Source organism: Camelus dromedarius, chromosome 23 (genome assembly GCF_036321535.1).
Source record: "Camelus dromedarius isolate mCamDro1 chromosome 23, mCamDro1.pat, whole genome shotgun sequence".
Classification (NCBI taxonomy): Eukaryota; Metazoa; Chordata; class Mammalia; order Artiodactyla; family Camelidae; genus Camelus; species Camelus dromedarius.
Genome location: NC_087458.1, coordinates 8464127 through 8491157, shown reverse-complemented (window position 1 = coordinate 8491157; position 27031 = coordinate 8464127). Strand labels below are relative to the sequence as shown.

Here is a 27031-nt window from a genome sequence, read left to right as displayed (position 1 = left end):
CAGCACAGGTTCAGCCAGACCCCTCAGATAACTCAGCATATTCCCCAGCCTTTACCAAGTGAATTTTTTCCCTCAAATTATCTTCTCATGCCCTGTACGCTCAGTCTCCAAGCCAATTTCTCTTAACTCGATTCACAGAAGCATCTCCTGTTTCCCCACTGACACATATTAATTTAGCTACAAGCACAGTCATATGGACAGAGAGTGGGCAAGACCTTACTTTCTCTAAAAAGTTCTGGAGCAGTTTAAGCTCTCACAATAGGTTTGAAGAGGGCTGAAGTTGAGAGGAAGGGAGGAAGCAGCTTCCTGGAAACCAGCTTGTTGGTTTTCTGGGGTTTCCAAGATCCCTTGTCTCAACCCATTAAAATAAGTGTCATTTCATTGTAGTTTGTCTTTTAAATTTTTGTTGCAGTATGACATACATTTATCAAAGTATACAAATTATAGGTGCACAGCTCATAGTTACCCGTGTACCCATGAAAAAGTGTCATTTTAGGAGCAAAATTGCTTCTCTTTATACCTGGATCTTTGTTTAGTAGAGAGTGAAAGTTCACTTTTTCTTCTCAGAAAAGCAGAAGTATGGGTAGAAAAATCTTGCTTTTGGTACATCAGCCCATTTTAGATCACAAGAAAAGATACCCCAGGATCTCCACAAAGCACTGGTTACAAACACAGTATTTCTGGTTCTCATTTCTATTCTTCTGCTTTTTTATTCAACACATTGTGGCTCAGTGGGCAAGGATGTGTTGTAGGGATAGCCAGGAGGTAAAAACAAATAAAACAGGTTATATTGATACCTAGTGTTCTCTACTCCGAGGTCCATCGCCTACTTTCTTTCTGTGTCTTTCTGCCCCATTGCCCTAAGTGTTCTCCCTTCTCCATCCCTGTATCTTGTGGCTTATCTTTACTCAAACCTTCTGCTAATTCCAGCATTGACTGTCTCAGACTTCTGAGTATGATGTTCCTGCTGTGTATTTCAGTGTCTGCCCCACCTGCCAATGCTGTATGACTCACTGCCAAGACAGTGGCTCAAGCTAGTCTTCTAACTAGTCTAACTAGCCAAGCAGCCTAGCCCCTAAGACACCACATAGGCCACTGGCAAGTCCGTAGGTGGAAAGTTCTTAGACCAACTGCCCACCTCTAACTCAACAGAGCTATAAAAGTCCCTCCCCTGACTGTCCCCTCTGAGGAATGATGGCCAAGATAGTAGGGTGTCTTGGGACAACATGACATATCACTATGTCTAAGAAAATACTTTTTCTAAGAAATTTATATGCACAACAGGAACTCTGAGGTTTCCTAAAAAGAGCCAGTGTACACACAAAAAAACCAACCTGCTTGGGTTGTCTGATATAAGTGTAGGTCAGAAAACCTGAATTCTAGCTCCAGCTGTGAAAATACTAGTTTATAATTTGGGCAAAACTTTTAAACTTTCTTTGTCTTACTGTTTTTACCTTCTGTTGAGAGTTAGATAAGACAGTATCCTTTAGAGCCCCAGAATTCTGTGATTTGAGTTGGAATAGGAACCGAAAGGCCATGAATTCTTGAAGTTCTGGAAGAAATTAAGTGAGGGAAAAACTAAGCAATACTCATCGAAGCCCCAGACAAGATGACCAGGGAAATTTGCAGGTGCCCCAAAGCTGGGCTTGTTTACCTGGCAAAGCAAGGGAGAGCACCACCTTGACAGAGTCCCATCACCCCTCCTAGGGGAGAGTCAGGGGAGGTACTTTTAGGGTTTGGGGAGTGGGAAATAGTCAGAGTGTGATTGAAACTGTAAGTGCGGTCCGGGCAGAATTTGTAAATTAAGCGAGTTGTTGTCTGTGGTCTTAGGAATCCATGAGTCCATTTGGAGTTCTTATTACTATGGTCCTATCTTGGAACATATGGATCTGAAAGATCTCTTGCTCCTTGATAGCTCTTGTTTCAGGTCATGGAATTAAAACATGGCTAAAGGAAGACATTACCCACCCCAAAAATTGTTGGGCAAAGGGATTATCTAAGAAATGTAAATGCTCTGAGACTTAGACTCCAAAGCCTGAACCTAGGAAAGCCCCAAGCCCTAAGACATCCTCTGTCTCATTATCATATTGTATTTTCTTCTCAAACTTAGTAATATCTAAAACCTCTTTATTTCCTGTTTCGTGTCTATATCCCTCAACACCAGAATATAAGCCTCATGAGAATGAAACCTTATTGGTTTTCATCTGCACCTCATCCCTGTGCCTACTTGGTGTCTGGCACAGAGTAAGTCCTCCGTCAGCGTTTGTAATTCCATGAACAAAAAGCCTTAGTGGTGAGATGAGGAAGAAGAGAGCAGGGAGAGAACACTGATCTTTGCATCTGCTAATATCAACTGAACAGAAATAAATGAGCCCCAAATTAGCAAACAAGTAGTCCATGAGCTGAGAAACTTCACTGTGAGCCATGCAGACTTTCTGGCAGAATAATGTTTTTTATTTTTCCCCAAGGGAATATACCCCAAAGAGAAGACATGGAAATTTCATGGGAATGTGATCTGTTAAGATATACCCAGTTTGAATTTATCAGCAGCCCTAGGTCACTGAAACACACACACACACACACACACACACACACACACACAGCATTTTCAAACAAATACAACGCTCTGAATATAACTTTATCTATTGAAAGTTGAGGCATAAACAAACAAAAAAGTCCAATATGGGAATCTCTGCATTTAAAATCATGAAAAGGAAAGAAAGGGCACACAATACATAATACTTTTCAAAAGAAGAATTGCTTTATGAAGCAGAAAAAAATTCTTCTGGGTATTCTCGATACAATTAAAGAAAAATACAGATTCCAGCAGGGGAAGTACAAAGGGGAATTTAAGTTAAAGAAGAGATGATAAGATAACAGAAAAAATATGTATGTCTAGCATTGCTCAGGAGAAAAACCAAAGAAAATAGCAAAGCTATTTTGGAAACAAAATCCAAATTTGAAGCAGAAAGAAGAATTCCGAAAGCTATTAATAGAATGGAGAATTGGCTTGAGAAAATAATACAGAACGCAAAATAGAAACACACAGAAAAAGGTAAAAGAAAAAGAAATTAAAATATGGATGTCAGACAGTGAAGACCACAAATGTGGGAAATTAAGGTCTTTAGGTTCGAAAATCAAATTGAAGAGAAAAACAAAACTCAAAGATGTAATAAACAAATTTCCTGAAGTGAAGAAAACTTGAATATGTAGATCAAAAGATGTATCCTAATGAGGTTATTGAGCTTTAAGGCTAAAAATATACTTATGTGTGTGTGTATAATCACGACAAATTAAAAAAGCAGTCATCTCAGAAAGAAAACATATTAAGCTGGTCTCAGACTTTCCACAGAAGTCAATACTAAAAGAGAGGAAGAGTGTCTGGACTTACACTTTCAGGGAGGAATGAGAACTGAGAATTTTATATCAAATAAAAAAGACATTTTCAAACATTCAGAGATTCAAACTTAGTACCCATTAACCCTTCTTAAAAAAGTACTTGATGGCAAACTCTAGCTAGCCAAGATTTGAATCAGTATGAAAGACTCAAAACAAGGAAACTGTGATATGGAAAGTGAATACTGAATCTCTTCAGACCAGTATTTCTCAGCTTTGGTTGTATATTAGAATCACCTAGGAACTTTGGAAAAATAACTTATTACTAAGCCTTCTGCAGATGAATTAAATTCAGAATCCTCAGTTGGGACCTCAGAATCCATATTTTTTAAAACATGTCCTCAGGTGAAAATATTGTACAGATAGACTTGAAAACCACTGATTCAGGTATAAAAATAAAGGCTAATAAATATGAGAATTATGGTTACAGAATAGAAAGGAACTATTACAAATGCTAAAAGTGTAAAAAATATATGTAACAAAGAAAAATCAGTCAGAGGGAGAAGAAATAAAAATAATTTTCTCATCATTATTATTTCATAATGAAGAACAAAAAATTGACTTGATAATTTAGAAAAATTAATGACAGATTTCAAAATTTTCACTTTGTAAATAATTTCTGAATACTTTATAGACAGCAACTCATCATTATGGATTATGGGATTATAGTTCACTAGAAGTCCATAAAAAAAAAAATCAAGTAGTAAACTATAAGGTCTCATGGGAGAGAATGAGTCAATCCTCACATGGAACCACTGTACAGTTTAAGACTAGGAAAAGAGAAATAATAAGAAAAATAAGCCTGTGCAGTTATATGACTGTATTTGATCAGAGGGTGAAGAGCAGAAACTCTTATATATTATTAGTGCAATTGCAAATTGGTTGAAACGTTTTGAAGAACAATTTAGCATTACATATCATTATTTGAAATGCCCATATCCCTCATCCTAGAAATCCCATTTTTAAGAATTTATCCTAAGAAATGCACTGACAAAATACAATTTTATATATATATATATATGGATTGGGTAATGTGGCAGTTATTTGAAATTAGAAAAAAATACCAACCTAAAGTTGCATAATGGGGAATTGCTTAAGTGTATTACAGTAAATTCATACAATGGGATGATTTGTGGTTGTTAAAATAAGCAATAATACCCCAAATTATCGAATGTTAAATTTAAAAGAGTTGCATTTTTGCATGTAAATTATACTTCAATAAAGCTGATTTTTTTTTTTAGGGGAAAAATCAGGTTGTAGACCAGTATACATACATAGTGACTCCATGCTTGTATGTGGGAGTTTTATGCATTTATGTATGTGGTGATATGAATGAGTGTCCTTATACGTAGAAAAGATCTAGAAAGTGTCACCAAATAATCAACAGAGGTAATCTTTGGAAAATAAAGGCAATGGGGAAAGATCCTGGTGTCGACTAACTCATTTTTGTCCTCAGTTCCAGTGTCTCGCCCTGTCCTCACCCTCAGGACTCCCAGGGCCCAGACTGTGGAGGGGGACATGGTAGAGCTTCACTGTGAAGCCCAGAGAGGCTCTCCTCCAATCCAGTACCAGCTTTTCCATAAAGATGTCGCCCTGGGGAGCAGCTCCAGCCCTTCTGGCGGGGGAGCAACCTTCAACCTCTTTCTGAAGGAAGAGCATTCTGGGAACTACATCTGTCAGGCCAACAATGGCCTGAGGGTCCAGCACAGTGACACAGTGTCACTCAGTGTCAGAGGTAAGTGGACCCAACTACAGCACAACCAGGGGCCAGCCATCTACCCCACCTTCCCCAGGAGCCGAGTTTGGAGGTACCCCAGCGCCATTTGCTGTGTGACATCATTGCAAGCCTGCTGCCGACACAGCCTCCATCGGAGAGTTCTGTATTGTACATTTTCGGGAACTTGCACCTTCCCTTTGCTTGCTTTATCTCTCCTACTAGCAACACTACGGCCATCGTGACTAAAATTTCCCTAACGTAGGAGTAAAGGCTTTTACAACACAAACTGCATCCTGGCCAAGAATGATCAGCAAAAAAGGAAATTATAAAGTTCAGCATGTCTCACCTCAGAAGAGATTTAGTTGGGGTTTCCTCTGCCTGTCAGTCAATAAAAAGGCCAGCTCATTCTTTCATCGGCTTGTGAATTTCTCTCTAGCTTCTCCTGCTCCTGTCCCAGAACAGCTCAGACCCCTCCCAAAACTCTTGCTAGAAGACTTCTCAACATCATTCCCCTGACCTTTTACCTGTCATTCAGCTAGAGCAAGCTATCTCCCACCCAGCCCTCTCGTGGACTGATCTAGTCATGTCCACTTTCAGTGCAGGCTTGACACCTCACCCATAGTCTTCCTCTCCACCCTGCAATCCTCCCATCACTCCATGACTCTAATGTCCACGTGGATGAGCCACTCACTACCATGGCTTGTCATTCTTTCCACATCAGCCACCCACTCCCACACACATACACGACTCCGGTTGCCCGACCACAACCTCCCATCATTCTACTTGCTTCTTCCACTCCTCCAATCACTGTTGTTCTCAGACTCCAACAGAATCCCCAGTTCACTAGCACATTTACTTCCTCCCAGACAATCACACCCTTGACTTCCACCACCATGTCGAGTGTCTCTGTATCCACCCAGTAACTTATCCCTCCTCTTGCTAAGGTACAGGATAAAAGACTGTGCTTCCGATGAAAAGTGAAAATCTCCATCTGATCTCTAGAGTCCACCCTTTTCTGTATTCTCAAGAAACAACTGAACAACCAACTGTCCGTTTCTCTCTTATGTCCCCCAGCATCTCCTGCTCTGTAGGATCCTTCCCATTGACATTTAACAAGCTACATCTCTCGTATGTCTAAGAAAAACCTCCCACTTGAGATTGTATATCAAAAATACTCCAAACTATACATAACACTATGCAAATGATGCTGTTTCTTCAGATCTGGAGAAATCATAGCTGAATTCTAAGAGATGTCACAAGGCCACTAAAAACTGAGAAAAATATTTTCCTGTTTGAAATGTTTTGTATATAGAGGAACATATTTAAATAGTAAGAAGTAACAATTAACTATTTTTCTTCCCTCAGTTCCAGTGTCTCGCCCTGTCCTCACCCTCAGGACTCCCAGGGCCCAGGCTGTGGAGGGGGACGTGGTGGAGCTTCACTGTGAGGCCCAGAGAGGCTCTTCCCCAATCCTGTACCAGTTTTTCCATGAGGATGTCGCCCTGGGGAGCAGATCCAGCCCCTCTGGAGGAGGAGCGCCCTTCAACCTCTCTCTGATGGCAGAGCATTCTGGGAACTACTCCTGCAAAGCTGACAATGGCCTAGGGGCCCAGCGTAGTGAGGTGATGACACTCAGTGTCATAGGTGAGTTGGCCCTGCCCACAAGCAGCATAACCGAGGACTGACTGCCTTCTCTCCCCGGTAGCTGAACTGGAGCTCCAGCACCCCTATGTGCTGGTGTGACAGCCCAGCATACTTCCTGCCTATAGAAGCTCCGTTTGAAAGTCTGGGTTCCTTCCTGTGGTTATGGTCTCAGGAATCTGCAGCTTCCCAGCAGCGCAATTCAAGAAGTCTTCTCAAATGGGATCAAATGCAGAGAAGATTTTTAGAACATAGACTATGTTCCGATCTGCAATTATGATACAAAAGGGAAACTAAAGAATTCTAAGTATAGTTTTTCTTCTCCAAAAAAGGTTTGGCCATTCTTTACGCAGGTTTTTGTTTGTTTTTGTTTTTTCATTGACTTCCAACAAGCTTCTACTGTTGCGTTTCTTTCACTAACAGGGGTATAAATATGCCTCACATTCCTATATTAAAATTCTATGTTAACATTAGCTAGGTGCTAGCTTTAAGGGCATACAATCAATGCAAGTTAGTTTATAAAGTAATTCTTAAAGTAGTGGGGACACAGAGGTGAAAACAGGATGACATGGAATGCAAATGGCCACCCATCAATCAAATTCCTTCATCCCCTTAGCCATCCTTTGACATCTTGGTATTAAGTGCAATAACCAAAGGAAACCTGCTTCTTGTGAGCTCTGAATCTGTTTCATGATCACCTCCTATAGGCCTAGACTAGGGTATAGCAGAAGTATACTGAGGGCTGTTGAGATAAAAGTTCTAGTCTTGGCTCTGAAGATAACTAGCTGTATGACCTTGGCCAAGCACATTTCCCTGTATCATCCTCAATTTCCTCACTCACAGAGTGGGAAAATTGAACTAGATGAGTATTATGATCATCCCCAGCCCTAAAGTTCTATGATTTGGGTGCACAGGGAATATGGAATATTTTAGACTCAGAAGTTTCCAGAAGGAGACCTGCAAAAGAAGACTGCTCCTAGGATACATCCCAGAGAAACAGGAGACCATCAGATACTATGCAAACACTCTCTGAAGTACATAAAGCAAAATACAGGCTGCCACTCTTAGTCTCTCTTGGTTAGGTCCTTGGGTATTTAAAGAAACAGAGACAAAGTCACATGAGCAGGTTGATTTGGGGATACCAGCCCAGGATTCAGCATCTCAAGGCGGCTGGAGAAGCCATCTCTTTAGCATCTAGGAGGCAACTTGATTTCAGATCTGATTTTTTCCATTAAACCAGTCCATTCTTCTTCCCCCACTGGCAGGCAGCACCTACCTTGGCCAGTTTTCCTCTAAGATTCACAGGGACTCTTACCCCATGGTTTACATACTTACTTCTTAGATCCACCACTGAGATATACTGCTGACCAAGTGCCACATCCTCCCTCTTCACAGCACAGTGGACCAGCACATCATACCCCTCACACTCTGCATTCATGATTTTCTGCACATCTGCTATCCTTTTTTGATACGATACCCTGGTGCAAATGTATGTTATTTCTGCTGCTGCTATCACACCTAAAAGACTTCTTGTTAGATGAACTGTATCTGAGTCCTAGAACTAGAACACAGATCATGGAGATCTGCAAGAATTTCTCATTGTCATGGTCACTACCATCATCATCACCATCTCCGCCATCATCATTGTCATCATCAGCACTGACTGAGCCATTGCCCATGCCAGACCTTGTGCTTAGTATCTGATATGCTATAGCTCATTTAATCTTTACGATAAACCAGTGAGGTTAAAAATGAAATCATTTTTATCCTCAACTTACAGGAAAGGAAACTGAAGCTTAGGGAAGTGAAGTAACTAGCTTACAGACACAGCTAGCAATGCTAAAGTCAGACTGAAACATGAGCCTTAAGGTTACATGCATCCTTAACGTAAGTCTGCATTATGACATCTCCCATCCTTTGTGACCATGCTGTAACATGACTTTTTAGCTTTTAATAATTTACTACTCTGAAAGAATACATAAATCTTCATGATACAGAAGTGAAATAGTACAAAAGGGACAACATGAAAAATCAAGGCCTCTTTCTACTTGCATCCATACCCTTTCACATTCACATGCTTCCAAGACATAACCGCTATAAATACTTTCAGGCATATGTTTCTAGAAATATTAAAATGTATTATAAACATAAAGGCATAGAATTTTTTTTTTACAAAAGTAGAATCATATTACCCATATACTTAATGCAACTTGCACTTTTCACTTAAAGTATATCTTGGGTATCTTTCATACTTTATTAGCCAGTCAACTAGGTTGTCTCCAGGTTTTGGCTATCATAAAAATTCTACAATAGAAATACTTGTGCAATTATCTTTGCAAATCTTATGTTAGTGTCCCTAAAGGAAATAGTCTTAGAAGTAGATTTGCTGGATCAAAGTTTATGTGCCTTTTAAATTCAGTAGATATTGCCAAATCAAGGAAGAGTCTCAAATTTGCATTCCGACCTAGAACATATCAAGGTGCCTGTTAGTCCACAACCTCATCCATATTATGTGTCTTTTTAAGCTTTGCCTATCTAATGGGTGTTTTTATTTGTATACGTTAATTAGTGATGAAGATGATAATCTCTGTATACGTTTATTGGCTATTTGAAGTTTTTACTGATTCATACCCTTTTTCATTTTCCTGCTGGATGTTTTTGTGCATTGAAAACTGTTTGTAGATTCAGGTCATTAACTTTGTCATATGCGTTTTAGTCTGTTTTCCTAGATTGAGATCTGACTTATTATTTGTTTATATTCTTTTTTTCCTTATGAATATGCTAGAACTAGGAATTGCTATTGACTTTCTGTTTTCCCTCAGTTCCAGTGTCTCGCCCTGTCCTCACTCTGAAGGTTCCCGGGGCCCAGGCTGTGGAGGGGGACATGGTGGAGCTTCTCTGTGAGGCCCAGAGAGGCTCTCCTCCCATCCTGTACCGGTTTTATCATGAGAATGTCACCCTGGAGAGCAGTGTGTCCCACTCTGGACAAGGAGTGTCCTTCAACCTCTCAGTGACTGCAGAACATTCTGGGAACTACTCCTGTGAGGTTGACAATGGCCTGGGTCCCCAGTGCAGTGAGGCAGTGACACTTCACATCACTGGTAAGTTTCCTATGCCCAGGCCACAGATGTGGGCAAAGTATTTCCTCCAAAGGTACTCTGATAATCCTCATGATGTTTGACCAGGACAGTGCTTCTCAGGGACCAGTACACAAATCTGGAAGGTCTCTAAATTGCTGTTTTTAGAAGTATTTCTGGAGCCATAGCGCCCGGGTGGAAGAGGGAGGGCCAAAGAGGATCACTGAGTTTAATGTACATCAGCTGGCACTGTCCATCCGGGCCCTCAAGCCCTGCACCAGCCCCTTCCCACCCCAGCACCTGCTCAGCCTCAGGGGTCCTGGTTCCACAGGCTCATCCTCCCTCCCAGCATCAGCTCCAGGGGTCGGGGTAGCTCAAGACCACAAGCCTCTCCCTCTGGCTCATGCTTGGGGTCTCCCTCTCAGGGCTGACAGGGAGCAGAATTGGCCCTGTTGCCACTGGTGTCACCGGGGGGCTGCTCAGCATCATGGGTCTTGCTGCCGTGGCACTGCTGCTCTATGGCTGGCCCCTAAGAAAAGCAGGTGGGTACCTCCCTGGATAACCTCTGCCTGAGTCCCTGTCCTTCCCATCTCCATTCCCTCAGGCTCATGCTGCCTTTGTGACCACCCCTAAGCTCTCAACAGCTCCTCCCCACACAATTCCACAGCCCTCACCGTCCCTTCTAGGGCCTCCAGAGTTTGCCTTTTCAAATGCAAAGTTTCCAAAGCAGCCCTATTGTGTAGACAATGACTTCACCTGACAAACTGCCGGGTATCTCCCTCTCTACCCTTACAAGACCCCCAGGGAACGGGAAGAGAAAAAAAACTCTGAGGAATAGGAGTGAGAACAGAAACCAAATGGAATTTGATAACTTACTGATTTTTCTAAATGCTCAGTACTTTCATAGCAGATCAAGTCTATTTTCCCACATTCAGCTGTTGACCATTATTCTTTAAACTCCAGGTTAAAGGGTAATGGATTGTGGGCTTTTGTATTGTAACTAGACTCCTCCTGGAAGCCAGGAACAGTAGTTTTTGCCCTATCTGCCACTGCCCTTGGACATAACAAAGAAGGGTTCACATTTTAGTGACAGCAACTCCTCGCAGGTTCTAAGTAAACTTCCTATGAGCTGTGCTCCCTGTGAAGTTCTCTTTCTCCCGGATCCAATGCCTCTCTGCTTTCCTTTGCAGGAAGAAGGCCTACCTCTAACTCCTCCAGGTAAGACCCTGGCTATATTCCTGTGTGGTTAATAAAATGCCCATAGGGTATGAAAATGGAATTGAATCTGGTTCCTGCTGAGAGCACAGTCACTGCTTAATGTTACTGAGATGGGCTGTGCCAGTTTCTTGTTGCCACCTCCCCTGGGATACCTCCAGAAAATTCCCAGGACCTTCTTACCCATCATCTTACCTAAATGGTCCTTTTTCTTGCAGCAAGTGTTAATTGTTTTTTATTTATTAACTTACGTCCTCGTTCAATTGTTGCCTTATTCATTGTTGTTTGTGTGACCACTACGACCACTAAATTGATCCATGTCTTAAGATGATCTTAGCTTTATCCACCTGGGGAGCTCTGGCCATGGCCAACCCAGCCTAACCAACACCTGTTGTGATGACAGCCAAGAAGGTGGAGTCACACAACTCGATCGCCCAGAGAGACCTCTCTGCTAACAGGAGGTTGTACCTGTGAAGAAGGGGCTGCCATCTTGGATCCCAAAGGCTGACTTGAGAAGCCACATCACAGCTCACAAACTATCCCTGGGCAAGCTCCCGGTAGCAGCATCCAAACCATCCAGAGTTCCTCTGAGCTGTTCTAATCACTGATTTCTCTGGGACACTGATCTCTCTGAGAGTCTAGGCCTTGGAGCCAGGTTTGAATCTTGGCTCTTTCCCTTTCCAATTACAAAGTCTCAAGCAAGTCAATTCATCCCTTGGAACCTCCATGTTTTCCATCTATAAAATAGAGATAATAATAGAATTGACTTAATATTGTTATAAGCACCAGCCCAATACCTGGGACATACCATGTGACCATAAAGTCTGGGAACATAGATAATATCAATTTATCACGATGTATAATATAATAGTCCATAGCAACGGACCATTTGTCATGCAGTTACCTATGTTTCCAGGACTGGCAACTATCCTGTGGTGAAGACTCACTCTCAGAGAGTGATCATTATAGCTACTTTGTAAGGATTTCTGGGAAACATCAACATTTCTGTCTCATAGGAACCCTTCAGACTCGGACTCCCAAGAGCCCACCTACCACAATGTACCGGCCTGGATAGAACTGCAGCCAGTGTACAGCAATGGTGAGGACTGAGGACCCTCCATTTGCGCAGGGGCCCCAGGGTTGGTCCGGGAAGGAGTGGGACAGGAGATAAGGAAGGGTCAGTGCAGAAGCCTGGAGGGCTCTGCTCCCTTCAGAAAACCAGCTCTAGCTGGGGGAGGAGGAAGTAGCTCAGACAAGGGGCAAGAATCTTGAGAATCTTCTCAAACTTCAACTTCTTTCCAAGTAAATCCCAAAGGAGGAGACATAGTATACGCAGAAGTCCAGAGCGTTCCGGGGAAGAGCAAACATGCAGGTAAGACCTGAGGACCTTTGATCTTGACAGTTCAATTGCTATGTGTGGCTCTGTCTCCGCCCTGTCAGCAGGTCTGGGCCAGTCAGACGCAGAGCTGCCCCTCAGGCTAGGTCACTGGGCTTCTTAACTTGCGCCCACCTACACTGCTGGGGTGGATCCAAGCTCACCGTGCTGCTTTCTCCCATCTCCGTGGAAGTCCACCTAAGTAACAAGGCCACCCCCCAGGCAGTCACTGAGCCTCTCGGAGCTTCGGTGTCCAGTCTGTGAAATGCGATAGGACTATCCATCATTCCCCATCTACCTGTGTCTGTTTCCTATTGCTGCTGTGGCAAATGACCGCCAACTTGATGGCATTAAGCAATACAATTTATTACCTTCCTGTGCTATAGGTCAGAAATCTAACACAGGTCTCATTGGGCTGAAAATCAGTCTTGGCAGGGCTGTGCTCCTTTGTGGAAGCTCCAGGGGAGAATGTATTATTTCCCTGCCTTTTCCAGCTTCTAAACAGCATGTTCTAAACAGTGGCTTACGGCCCCACTCTCCATCTTCAAAGCCAGCAATGTTGCATCTCTCTAACCATTCTTCCATAGTCAGGCCTCCCTGTGACCCCAACTAGGAAAAGTTCTCAGATTTTAAAGTTCTCCCTCAAATCTCACTCAGATAATCCCTCATTTCAAGGTTCTTAATCTTAATTGCATCTGCAAAAATTCCTTTTTCCATCTAAGGTCACATAGTCCCAGGTTCCAGGGATGATGGCATGGACATTTTGTGGGAGATGTCATTCTGCCTACCACACTATCTCACAGAGCTTTTGTGGGGATCAAATACAAAAATGGATATGGAAATGCTATTACCACAGCAGAGATTAAGCAGCTCTTATGATGAGTATCCACTGGTTGTCTGGCTGTGTCATCAGTCCTCAATCATGGAAAAAGATCTGCAGTGAAAGATCCCAGGCTGGTTTCCTCTAGCTAGGAGCAGGAAAGGGAGAGAACAGCCTTCAGGGCACACTTCTTTCTAACTCTATTCTGTAAAAAGTGCTGTATGATTTTAGCCACTTTGCTTCCTCCTTTGGTTTTGTTTTATTGTTATTGTTGTTGTTGTTTTAATGGAGGTACTAGGGATTGAACCCAGGACCTAGTGCATGCTAAGCAGATGCTCTACAACTGAGCTACACCCACCACCTCCCCATCTCTGTTTTTTGATCCTTCCTGGATAAAGTCAAGTGAACTGTTTTTTCCCATCCTTGGTTCAATGGCCCACCCCTCACACACACGGACTCATTCACACTTACGAATTTCTTTGATGTGAGTATTGTTATTATCCCCATTTTACAGAGGAATGAACTGAGGTGGAGAGATCTTAAATGACCAACCTGAAGTCACGTAGCTAACAAATCACAAAGCAGTCTGTCAGAGTGCAAGCTTTGGACCAAGCTCTGCTTCTCAGGGCCATTCCAGGGAGCCCTGATGCTCATTCCAAACCCAAAGGAGAGAGCCCTGTTTGAAGAATGTCACATTTCATTCCAGTTTTAAGACAACATAACAATAATAATAGCTTCTAGCATCATATCAACATGTGTTGAGCAGTTCCTATATGCCTGGTACAGTCCTGAGTACTGTAAATAAACACATTATAAATATATATGCCATAAACATATACACACATATACATTTGTAGTTTGTTTGTTTATAGAACTCAGAATTGTACCTGCACATTGGGACTGCTCAACACATGACAGATACTAGAAATCGCATACACATACACATATACATTGATATAAATTTGCGAGAACCCTATAGGTAGATATTCCCATCATACAAGTGAGACGGCCGAGGCAGGGGGTATTGAGTGTATTGAGTGACTTGCCCAGGGCCACAGAGGTGGCACGTCTAGATCCAGACTCTGCTCTAAACTACTGCATTGCCTCTGCTCCAGGCCAGATGCTTTTCCATAACACACGCAATGAATCTATGATCAAAGCAAGAGCAAAAGGTAGATTTCTTCCTTTTGCGAGCCCCTGGGGAGCTCAGCGTGGGGAACAAGGAGGGAAGTGCTGGTGAAGAGCGAGTAGATTGAAGCTGTGAGGCTGAGGGTCTTGGAAAAGGTGCGGAGGCAGCAGTCCCGGTTGGGCCCCACGGAGATGGCTGTGGCCGGGCTGACACAAGGAGAGGGCTCTGAGCTCACCGCTGAATGCTTCCCTTCTTTCCACAGTGGCCTCCGCACCAGGGCTTCTCAAGAACACGATGAGTCCCACGACCTGTTTACCCTCCCACCTCCGGCCCGCCAGCCTCTGGCCCTCAGCTGCGTGCTCTCTCCCCCAGGATTCCTCTGTCATCTACTCCCAGGTGAAGGGCCCTTCAACCCCAGCCTCTGTGCCCCAGCTCATGGCTCTCTCGGCTCCTCACAGATGAGTCCGCACAGCTCCCAACTGCTGTCTCAGCCTCTGCACCCCAAAGCCACCCTTGGGGGAGAAGGGACACCCAGGTGGGGAGATTTAAAAGACCCCAGGCCACATCCAGTGGCCTCTGTGTCGAGTGCCCACACCCTAGACTGAACAGAACTCAGGGCCCTGCAGGACTCCAGCCTATTTGTGAATGACAACCATGCCCTAGTGGTCCTTTTTCCTAATGACATGTTGCTCTCAACCCAGGGCCCCGTTGAGTCTCCTGGCTTCCTTAGTGGGCTTCAGCTTTGGTCACTCTTCTGAGTCCTGCTCACACACACATCCCCACCATTTCTCTATGAGACCCACTCCTGAACTCTGCTGTAGACAACCTGCTCTCAGTGGGTGATTTTCTCAGTTGCCATCAGCTTGGTGGGGCTACTGTGGGGCTCTGCTAAACAGGACAGCACACGCCCCCGGAGACGTGTGCCCTGGGCTCATTGTGGACCTCCCCACACTGGGACTGCAGGATGGGACTTCTGCTCCCCCTCTGTCCATCTGAAACTCTAAGCTCAACACCTGACACTGGGCTAACGTCTCTCCTGCCCATGCGCCACTGTCTACATGCCCCAGGAAATGGATTTCATACCCTGGGAACTAGATCCTTTCCATCCTGCCAGAAGTAACCCAGCACAGTCATGGCCAGGAGGACCAAAGATGCAAGTGGAATGCATATTGGAATATAGGAGTTGTTCTATTACTATATGATTGAATGAATAAATGAATGAATGAGGAAGATATTATGGGTCATTACAATGCATTCTTGCCAGAAACTGGCATCTGATCCACTGTGCTCCCTAGGAAATCAAGGAAGTACTCTTTTCTCCTCCCTGAGTAGGAAATAAACTAAGGAAAGGAGTTCGGGTGAGAAAAGCTCCCTTCAGAAAGCAGGAAGTGTTCTCAAACTTTAAAGTGCTTATGGTTCACCTGGGGATCCTGTTAAAAGCAGATTCTCACTCAGTGGGTCTGGGCAGAGGCTAAGATCCTGAATTTATAACAAGCTTCTGCAAGATACTGACGCTGCTGATCCTAGGACCGTACTGAGTACAGGGCCCCGTGGGTCTTGGCAGAGGCCCATGGAGAAGCACCGCGTGCTCCGGCTACCCACTGCCCAGCTCTGTGGGGGCCATTCACGCAGACCACATGCTCCCCACGCTGCCCTTCCACTAGAACGCTACCTGCTGCTGTCCCTGACAGAACTTCTCTGTGACATGCTGGGTTTCTTCCCCAACCCTGGGCAGGGAAAAAGTAGCTTCCACCATCTTTGTTTCCCCACCCCCAGGCCTCACACGTTTCCATGAAGGGAATTAAAAAATACATCTCCTCCATTCAAAGTTGATCAACCTCACCTTCGAGCCATTGGCATATTTTGTTCCATTTTTAGGATGAGCATCACACCTTATCTTAATCTCCACCCTCCAGGCAATTGTATAGGGGCTCATGTCCAAGCTCCATTGCCCTGGAATAAAATCCTTCAAGGGACTTTCAAGGGCCTTCTCCACCTGGCACTACCTACTTCCCTCTCCAGGCTTTGACAGGGTGGTTGCCCTCCACACCCTACCCTCAGTCATGGGATAACCTTCCCCATTTTCTAGCACAGGCTCTCTGCACTTCCTCCTCCTGGAAGGCCTTTCCCCATCGTTTGTATATACTAGAATCCTGCTCATTCCCCGGGCCCCAACTCAAAGGTCAGTTCCTACCAGAATTTATCTGTCTCTCCTTTGGGCTCCCTTAGCACTTTTATATAGTGAGCCTTGGAATCACTAATGGTTAATGTTTAAAGAGAACTTAGAGTTTATCTAGGCCACTTCTCTTATTTTGTGGTTGGAAACTGAAGACTAGAGGGAAAGAGCAACTAGATGGAAATCACACATTCAGTTAGTGGCAAAGCACATACTGAGCTAAACCGAGGATTCCCAGCACCCCGGACAGAGTTCTTTCCTCTCCATGGCTCCCCTGCTATAGGTACCTGTGCTTTTTTCTGTTTCCCTGAAAGACTGAGAGTTCCTTAAAAGCAAAGCCCAGATCCAATTTGTGTACATCCAGAGCCAACATAGTACCCGGCATTCAGTTGGTGCTCAACGAATGGCTGTCAAATTGAATGTTTATGAAGTCCCCTGATGCATAATGTCAGCTCCACAAATTCATCTATGTCATTGCCTGCTCTGTGTTAACCCAGAGAAGTGCAATGCATGTTCAGACCTCAGAGTTTTCTTTATAATGCCAATAAAATCATTGCTACTAGGTCCACCTGTCAGTTTGAGATGAATGTTACATCTTGTTCAAAACCTGCATGACCCACAGTATCTCAAATGCAACACCAACAACAAGAAAAACCCAGTTGTCCCCACAAAACTTGCTTCCCTTCCTGTGCTCTGTTCCTCCCTCCCTCCTTCCTTTCTTCTTTCTTTCCTCTCTCACTTCCTTCCTTCATTTCCTCCTTCTCCTCCTTCTTCCTCTTCTATTTCTCTTTCTCCCTTTTTCTTTTTTCTTCTTCATCTTTTTTTTTTCCTACTTGAATATACCACTGTATCCGGTCACCCAAGACAGAAGATGCATAGCTATCTCTGAGTCCCTACATTGTATTGGTCACCCAGGCCAATCCAGTCAACTTTATTTGTGAAATATCTCTCAAATCACACCCTCCTCTCAGTTCCCAGTACCACTGCCTTAGTACTGGCTTTCATTACCTACCACCAGGACTACTGTCGTAGCCTCATAACAGGTTTCCCTACTTCCAGACTCTCTCCTTACACAACCAGCCCCAACAGAGTTGCTAGTAGTACGACCTCCCAAGAGTTGCTAATGTGACCTTTCTTTTGCTTATTCCTCTGCTTGAAATCCTTCAGTTGTCCAGAGTTCAGAATCTATCATGGGATACAAGGCTCTTCATGATTTAACTCCAACTTACATTTTCAGCATCCTCTCCCAATATTGCCTTTATTTGACAAGAACACATACCGTGGGTTCCTGCCACACAAACTCTTTTTTTTTTTTTCATTTCCTGCACATACCACCTTCTTTCAAGCAGCTGTGGCTTTGCACAGTGCTTTCTTCTAATAACTTTCTTAGTAACTTTTTCTTAGTAACTTTCTTTTTCCTAACAACTTTTTCCTAGTAACTTTCCCCTTTTTGTCTTGTCCACCTCACTCTTCCTTCAAGACCTAGTTCAAATGTCACCACTCAGTGAGGTTTCACTTCTCTTTATGGGTTTCCATACCTATTGCATCTCTGTCTCCTCTAGCCCTTACAAGAGTGTGTGTGTGTGTGTGTGTGTGTGTGTGTGTGCGCGTGTTTTCTTCTCTCCCTGGACTACTTAAAGTCTCCAGGACTAGTGTCATGACTAGTTCTAGTTTGTTACCCTCCTCTCGTCCTCACATCACCCTCAACCCACAACACAGGGCCTAGTTTATCATAGACGTTCAATTCATAGTAAATAAATAAATGTGCAACAGTGTTGAATGTACTTTTCCTGTTTTCCTCAGGATAACACCTAAAGCCCCAATCTGCACTCAACATTTGATAGTAACTCACATGTTCTGAAGAGGAGCTTCTAGACACATCGCACAGGATTGACTCAGAAGTGGCCACACGACCCCTGGTCACTTCCCTGGCTCCTTGCACACCCTCTGTCCGCTGATGTGTAGAGCTCACTGAGGGGTGATGGGGGAGGAGATGGTAATCTGGTGCAGGGCACTGGGCATTTCACCTTCCTTCCCAACTCCAGTGAGGGGAAGGCAGGATTCCTAGATAATTGCTTAAAGAGGGGAAGCTGACGCCTCCCCTCACCACTCAAGAATTGTTGAGCCTCGGGCACTCACAGGCCCTGGCTGCCCCCAGAGCAGAGCCCAGTGAGAGAGCTTGTAGGAGGTCTTGACATGAGCATCCTGAGGTTTGGGGATGTTGGAGGGGAGCACTTTCTTCCCCACTCTTGTTGTTTCCTTTCATGGGGGGAGAGTTTCATTAGCATCACACTCCTGGCCTCTCGTGGTTTTAGAAGGAGAATATGGGTGTGCATGGTCCAGCACCTCTGTCTTCCTTTTTCATGGCCAAGAGCAGCCCAATGGAGCTTGTGTTCCCCTCTGCCCTAAGTTTTGAAAGGATCTGTCTCTATAGAGATGTACTTATGGTTTCACAGGTGTAACCCCAACCTCAGTGTTTGGCTTAGGAGACTTCAAACCTTGAGAAACAAAAATAGAGAATTCAGGGGAACAAAATGCACAGCAAGAGATGGAAGCTTCTGCTCTAGCCAGGACGGATGGCTTTGCGCATTGGTGGTGCTCTCCAGGCATGGATCATTGAAGTCTGGGTGTTTTTTGTTTTGTTTTGTATTTTTTACTGTGGTTCTTTATGGCAATTTATTGGAGCTGAGTTGGCTTTTGACTGCTGAAGTTGAGAGCGGAGCTCAAAGCCTTAGATTGTGCTGTTTTGTGGCACTAGAGCTTGGGCAAGTCTTCGACCAAAGGTTATAAGGCTGGGGATGTATTCACAAACAATTAAGCAATGGTGATCAAGTGCACTGAACTCTTCTGGCTGCAAGGGTGCTAGACACAGCTTACACAATTCCTATGGTTGTGAATCCAGGCAGCTACTTCTGCCAGTCAAGGGTTCTAGTTCCTCCTGGCACTTGGCGGCGTGACCTGCCAGCATCTCACTCACACCCATGCCATGCACCTCCCACCTCCATACCAGGACTCCTCTGTTGGGCTGAAGTGCAAATGGGCAGGGAAGTTGACCTTGACAATGGGATATTAAAGGCAGTGGATTAATTTTGCTCCTTTTCTCCTCTCCACGACCCCTTCCCCAAATGCATTGTTCAGAGATGCAAAAGCTTTATTTGTATGACCTCTCTGAGGACACCCTGAGAGACCAAGTAGTCAATGTATCACAAAGCTGTGGCCAAGTTGGGGACACACACCCTTAAATGTGTTTCCTTCCCAGCCCCTGCTACTTCCTCTCTCTCCCTCTTCCCTGGGGTTATTCTCACCCATGGTGTGTCAGCACATGAGTTTCTGCTTCAGGCTATTTTCTGGGTAAACATCAAGGTCCCCAGCAAAGCCAGCGACCTTGAAAAGGAGCCTGCTTTTCCTTCAACAGATGTGGCTTTCCTGAACAGCTGCAGCTGTGGCCAAGATTCAGCCATCAGAGTCTTTTCATTCAAGGCCTTTTCATATCGGGAGGAGCCAGGGAAATATTTTCTGCTTTCAGTGGCCAGGAGACTGACTTCCATGTGTGTCAGAGAGCTTTTCAAGCTGTTAGGTGTTAGGGTGGTGCCAAGGTGGTCAGGGCGGGGTCTGCTGACCCAACCTCAGCTGTGCCTTTTAACAAGGAGAACCAGACACCAGAGACGCGAGCCTGAACTACAGCCCGGGCTGCCTTACAGAGCACGAGAGGCTTCACGACAGGACTGCGGCGAGTGTGAAGACGGAGAAAGGGGAAAGCGCTTTCTCGGAGGTGGGATTTTAGGCCTAATTGCAAATCAAGCGATGACAACAGCAAGAGCAGCTCAGGACTAAAGGAAAAACATCTGCTCGGAGTCTGTGGTGGAGGCCACGTTACCCGACAAAGCCCACACCCAAGGCCGCTCTGACAAGGTGGTAGTACCAGGCTTTAAAAAAACAACAACAACTTTTTTTTTAAATTAATCCTTTAAAAGAAAAGAAAGGCACCTCCTAGGTGGATTTCTACCCCTTCCCCAGGATGGTAGATGCATAGCAGCAAAGCAAACCTCCAGATTTCTTCCACTTGAATTAAAATTATAGACTTTAGACAGATGTAAAATTATAGACTCTAACGTCATTTTGGTGAAAAGATCCTTCCCATCTGGGATTCAGACACCAGTTTCTTTGGCAGCGCTCAATGCTGGGCTCCGGGGACACAATTTTATTGAGATAAGTGTTTTAGGGGCTTGAGATTGGCTTCTTTTCTAAAGTTGGTAAGTCTAGGGCCCATGCTATGTAGTCTGACCTGTCTATTTAACTCTCTGGATTCTTTTATTTTATTTTATTTTATGTTTTAGTTGAAGTATAGTCAGTTACAATGCATCAATTTCTGGTATACAGCATCATGTTTCAGTCCTACATATACATACATATATTCGTCTTCATATTCTTTTTCACTATAGGTTACTACAAGATATTGAATATAGTTCCTTGTGCTACACAGTGGCTTCTTTTAAATAGGGTTGTAGTCTGCTCGGGCTGCTATAACAAAAATTCCATAGACAGAGTGGCTTATTAGCAACATAAATTTATTTATTACAGTTCTGGAAGCTGAGAAGTCCATGATCAAAGTGCTGGCAGATTTAGTGTCTGGTGAGGGCCCGCTTCCTGGTTCATAGACATGTTCTCACCTGGCAGAAAGGGCAACGGAGGTCCCCGGAGTCTCTTTTATAAGAACACGAATCCCCTTGAGGGGGGCTCTGTCCTCATGACCTAATCACCTCCCAAAGGCCGCACCTCCTAATGCCATCACACGGAGGATTAGGTTTCAACATAAGAATTTGGAGGAACACAAATACCTAACACGTAGCAAATTGTAAGACACATCACCTGTGAGCTCACCTTGGGGTAATTTGAGCATGAAAAATAATAGTAGTAGTAATAAGCTGTAGCACAGTGAACTTTAAAAGAATTTATGAGATAATTATTCTCAAAGGGAAAAAGAGAGCAGGCAGAAACTTCTATATACAGAGACAACAAATGATAAATGTGGAAGGAATGCTGACAACAGGAAATCACCACTTTGCAATCCCATGGCAGCAATCGATCCAGGCCAGGATCACCCATGGATGTTAAAATTGCTGGATGAGAGGTTGCTGGGCAACAGGAGGTCCACATGGTCTCAATGCATCACCACCCACAGTACTTGCTAATCAAGAGGGGAAATGTACCTTTACAACGGAGAGACCTAGCAGGCCAGCTTAACTAAGTGTAGCATCACCAGCGGTGGGAGACACTGACCCCATGTGATCTCTAACGTGGTGCTGTAGGAGGTCCAGTCTCACCTTCAAGGTGCTGTTGTCAAAGACACTAACCCAGAACTTGCTTGAGGAGACAAATTCAGAATGTGGACGATTTGGAGAGAGATTCCTCAAAATTGTCGATGTCACGAAGAAGAGGACAAAAGGGCAGTGAGACTAAGGGAGACTGAAGAAGCACGACAACCTAATAGGAACCTTGATTGGACTCTGGATCTAAAAAAAAAAAAGCCAAAGGAAGGCGAAAATTAGGGAAAACTGGATATGGACAATATATTATTGATACTATTGAATCAATAATCTGATACTACTTTATAAATATTTCTAAAAAATATTTGAAGTACTTTCAAATGATTTGGTAAAATTTTTTTAATGCGTGTGTGTGTGTAAGAAGGAGAAAGAGCCCAAATGTGGCCCAAAAAATTAGCAATTGGTGAATGCAGGGAAGGGCATGCTGGTTATTCATTGTATGAGTCTTTCAGCTTTCCTGAAATTTGAAAACTTTTTAAATAAAATATCAGGTGGGGGAGAAGGAAGCACCTCAGACACTTGGCGTTGAATTGATAGGTGCCCTGAGTCGCTGGTATAACTCCACCTGCCCTGTGAGCCACCCTCCTCTGCTGCTGGTGTGGCAAGAACCCTGCTTGGCTCAGGCACTGAGACTCCTGGCCAAGGACAGAGCCGAATGGGACATCGAGGACGATGACTGGGATTTTAAACTTAACATATTTTACTTTAATTTCCTTGGAAATTAAATTTTTTTTTAATGGAGGTACTGGGGATTGAGCTACACATGTGCTCTACCACTGAGCTATACTTGCCCTCTAGAAATTTCATTTTTGAGTTATCCTTCCTCCCTGAGGATTTCCTAATGGAAGGGAGTTTGTTTTTGACATCAGAGTATCTTCATATTGGCATGTTATGATTGCAAAACGAAATGATGTCATCAGACCTCACTGCACAGCCTCTGACAGACTGTCAGAAAACATGAATGAAATAACTCGAGATGGGTAACGGAACAGAGAGGCCCAGCCTCAGGGACCCTGTGACCCGGAGCGGACTCTAATGGGTCACTGTTCTGACCCACTTCAGAGCTGTCAGCAAAGCCTCAGCTGCAGCTCTGTTCCCAGGAGGCTGCACACAGGCAGGACATTTGGTTTGGGAGAGCAGCCTCCCACAGAGGCATCAGCAGACAGTCTTCCTGCTGCCCACACCCCTGACCGACCCCAGGCCTCATGGATAAGTACAATGAGCAGAACAAAAATCTAGGGAACACTAGGATTTTTCCTAAACACCCCCTTATATTTTCCCCAGTTAGTGGGTGATGGTCATTTGTTCACATGTCTTCACCAGTGAATCTGCTCTATCCAAGTCCTAGGCGTGGAGATTCCTTCCCTTTCTCCTTTCTCTCTACCCAGGACCAGTGTAAGCCTGCCATCTAGATGCATGTGTCTTCTCTGCAGACTGAAATGTTCCCTCATGTGCACTTTCTCAAGCTCCAGCCTGGAGAGAAGGCTGTTAGCCGGCTCATCTGGGCCTCACACCCAAGCTTTAATAATCATTTCAGTAAGATTCTCCAGAGAAACAGAAGCCACAGGAGATCGATCTATCTATCTATCTATCTAGAAGAGAGATTAATTTATTATAAGAAATTGGCTCACAAGTTGGAAGCTGACGAGTCCCAAGATTTGCATTTGGGAAACTGGAGACGCAGGAAAGCTGATGGTGTAACTCCAGTGCAAACACCAGCACGTGAGAAACCCAGGAAGAGCCATTATTTCCGTTTGAGTCCAAGGAAGGAAGACAAACCAATGTCCCAGCTTGAAGCTAGGCTGGCAGGAGAAATTCTCTCTTACTTCAAAGAAGGTCAGCCTTTTCTGTTCTATCAAGCCTTCAGCTGATTGGATGAGGTCCACTCACATTAAGGAAGGCAATCTGCTTTGCTCAGTCCACCAATGAAAATGTTACTCTCATCCAGAGACACCCTCACAGACACACCCAGAATAATGTTTGTACAAATGTCTGGGTACCCCATGGACCAGTTAATTTGAAAATTCACCATCGCAATCATAACGGTGGTCTACTGGCTCCAGCATGTCTTTTGGTTGGCTTCTCAGTCGGCTCAGCGCTTGGACAGGAAAGAGGGGTGCTATTGGAGGGATCTCCTCAAAGAGGGGTGGTACCTTCTGGCCTCCCTCAATTTTGCGGTTAAAAGAATGTCAACCATTTCAAGGGTACACCTGTTTTCTCTTTCTGTTTGGCCCTTTGTCCCTCCTCAGGGTCCCTCTTTCTTTGGAATCTGGCTGGTTTGCACAGCGTCTCCTGATTTAACTCCTTCTGCATCAGCTAGCCAACTTCGTCGTCTTTCCCCTCTTCCTGTCCCCTCTGACCAGCACTGCCCACTCCGCAGAGACCTAACTCATAAGAATAAGTTCTATTTTTTGAAGAAAGAATAAACATCAGGCATCATGCTAGGCATTCTGCATAAATCATTTAATTCTCACTATAAGCCTATGAAATAAGTTTCCATCACTGTCCCTTTTATAGGTGAAGAAACTGAAGCTTAGAGAGATCAAGTTACTTATTCAAGAGCGCACATTAGTAGTTTTGAGCTGGAACTGTCCAGCACCGAAGTCCATGCTCTCAGTCACTTCATTCAGTGTCCTTGGAGGAATGCAAGCGTCGCTAGTCTTATTTGGAGGCATCTAAGAAAGTCATGGTTCAAATCTGGTGCAAACTCAAGCGTCGCGTAATTGTGGGTAAATGACCAAGTAGAAGGGAAAAAGACCTTCATTCACAGCACATTCTCCCCCAAGTGCCTGTGCTTTAATTACATGTTACTTTCTTTCCTTTTCCGTGGGCCTAATCACAGTACTGGGTTCTGCAGTGGATAATGTTTACATAATCATAATGCCTTAAATACTGTTTAACGGGTTTCAGTTTTCAGAATCAACCCAGAGAACAGAACGCTTAATTACGGTTACTTCAGTATTTAATTGCTATAAACATGCTCAGTATAAACGTGATAGTATGGCTGACAGAAATCTGGAGGAGGAGGGTGGAGGGAAGTCTACACGCACGGATTTCCTTGTTTTGTGTAGTGGAGAATCAGCAGGTTATGTCTAAAGATGACATATGAAGAAATCGAGATTTAAGTACACACTTGTAAAGCCTACATCTAACCACTGGAAAACTAGTAACATTACAGATCAAAAGCAGGAAGTAGAGGGGGCAGGAAGAAAGCAAGGCCATCTAATGCCCTAAATTCTTTATCTTTCCTACCAGGTAGTTAATAGCTACTATCTTAAGTTGATAAACCAAGAATTTGCATATATTATCATGTTATTTATACTTGTAATAACAAGATGACAAAAAAACAGAAATTGGTCATTGCAGGGGTAAATGTGGATTAATAAGGAAGAGAAACTTTAGTTTCTATTGAATGCCTTTATCTATTGTTTGAGTTTTAAACATGAGCACGTATCCTTTACACACAACTACGTCTGTTTAATCTGCCTTTGAGTCGCTATGATCACATATTGAAAATTCAAAGTAAAGCCGCAGTTCTAACAGTGACCACTAGACGTCACTGGGCTCCCAGGCTGGTGCCAGGCCTGGGAGCAGAGTATTCAGCCAGCATCAACCTGGGGGAGCTGCCTCCTGTCTCCTTGGGGCCATGACAGGGAAAGGGGACAGAGGGAGGAAGCAGGCGGAGGCCAGTGGCTTGGCCAGTGGCAGGAGCTGGCATTCTGCATGCGGCCAGCAATGCCCCAGACACGGGCAGCCTCAGACTGGCCAGTGGGGCACACACAGTGTCGGGGGCCCCCTCAGCAGGCCGCTGTCTAAGTCAGCAGAGTTTAGCATCCTCACCTGGAAAGGAGCGACAGTACCTACTCCAAACAGCTGTTGTGAAGAAACATACACTTCCTGTACAACTCAGCAATCCCAAGCGGAATGAAAACCCATGCTTACACTGAACCCTGCACACGGATGTTTGTTAGCAGTTTTGTTTATAGTCGACAAAATCTGGAAATAACCCACATATCCCTTAACTGAGAACTCAGTAAACAAAATGGACAAACTCTATACAATGGAAACCTATTCAGCAGTTTGAAAAACGGAAAACTACTGCTACCTACAACATGGTTGAACCTCAAAGGCATTATGCCAAGTGGAAGAAGCGGTTCTCAAAAACTGCAAATGGCACAATTCCATCTTTACGATATTCTTACAAGGCAAAACCATAGGACAGCAAATACATCAGTGGCTGCCAGAGATGGGGGTGGGGCAGGAGAAGAACTCCCTCTGCGGAGGAACACAGGGTTCTTGGGAGTGATGGAATGTTCTATCTTGGCTGTGGTGGTGGTTATATGAATGTGTATATTTGTCCAAAAGTACAGACCATGCACTAAAAAGAATGTAAGTTTTTAAACTGGGGGGAGGGGATCTGTTTTTCAGTGTGGTTTATTCCTACTGGGGAGTCTTTGCCCCCGCTGTGCCCTCCACCAGACACTTCCTCCCCCAGAGCTTGGCAGGACTCCTTCCTGCCCTGCATTCCAGTTTCTCCTTAGATGACACTTCCTGAGAGAGACTGGCTTGGCCCATTCTGCCCAAAACGATGCTTCCCCAGCCAGACAGACTGGCCCTCCATCTGTCACTTACTGTCCCTTTGCCCTGCTTCTCGGTTCTTGCAGCACTTGTCACGGCATAACCTCGTGTTCCATAGGCTTGTTTCTTTGTTCATCTGCTCTGCCCTGCTCCCGAGTGCTGTCCATGTGACTGCATTTCCCTCTCTTAGAATAATACTTGGTACCTCGGAGGCTGTCATTAAGTATTTTATGAATGATGAACGAATTAAATGCTTAGAGCTGGGCTTAGCCCATGAGAAAAACTCAGTAGGCATTAGCTATTAGCATCATTATATGTAATTACATGTATCACGGCTAGTGGTGGTAATGGCTCCAGTTCATGTATCTTCTTTGTTAAAATGACAGATGGCATTGGGTGTAAGTAAGGTGAGCGGGCTTCTCTTCTCTTCCAGCTGAAGGACCACACACATCGTGAAGGCTCCGTCAAAACCAGGTTGTATTTTTCTGGCTGTGCAGACGTAGAAGAGATGCTACCAAACCCAAACAGGGATGCGGTGTGCAGTGGAGGCCATCGTGCGGCTGTGGACCAGCTCCCCCGT

General features: G+C 44.3%; 1 protein-coding gene across 4 annotated transcripts in view; it reads left to right on the top strand.

The window, feature by feature from the left end:
- FCRL5 (Fc receptor like 5) overlaps positions 1 to 17110 on the top strand; it is a 29984-nt gene extending 12874 nt beyond the window's left edge. For 3 of the 4 annotated variants that reach the window (XM_031436014.2, XM_031436015.2, XM_031436017.2), the window contains 8 exons: positions 4853 to 5131; positions 6479 to 6757; positions 9577 to 9855; positions 10257 to 10373; positions 11022 to 11049; positions 12063 to 12145; positions 12350 to 12418; positions 14633 to 17110. In XM_031436014.2, the coding sequence (XP_031291874.1) occupies positions 4853 to 5131; positions 6479 to 6757; positions 9577 to 9855; positions 10257 to 10373; positions 11022 to 11049; positions 12063 to 12145; positions 12350 to 12418; positions 14633 to 14832 (1334 nt within the window). In that variant the 3' untranslated portion in view covers positions 14833 to 17110. The remainder of the gene's footprint in view (positions 1 to 4852; positions 5132 to 6478; positions 6758 to 9576; positions 9856 to 10256; positions 10374 to 11021; positions 11050 to 12062; positions 12146 to 12349; positions 12419 to 14632) is intronic. The other variant, XM_031436016.2, reaches the window with a different exon arrangement.
- Positions 17111 to 27031: the final 9921 nt, after the last annotated feature.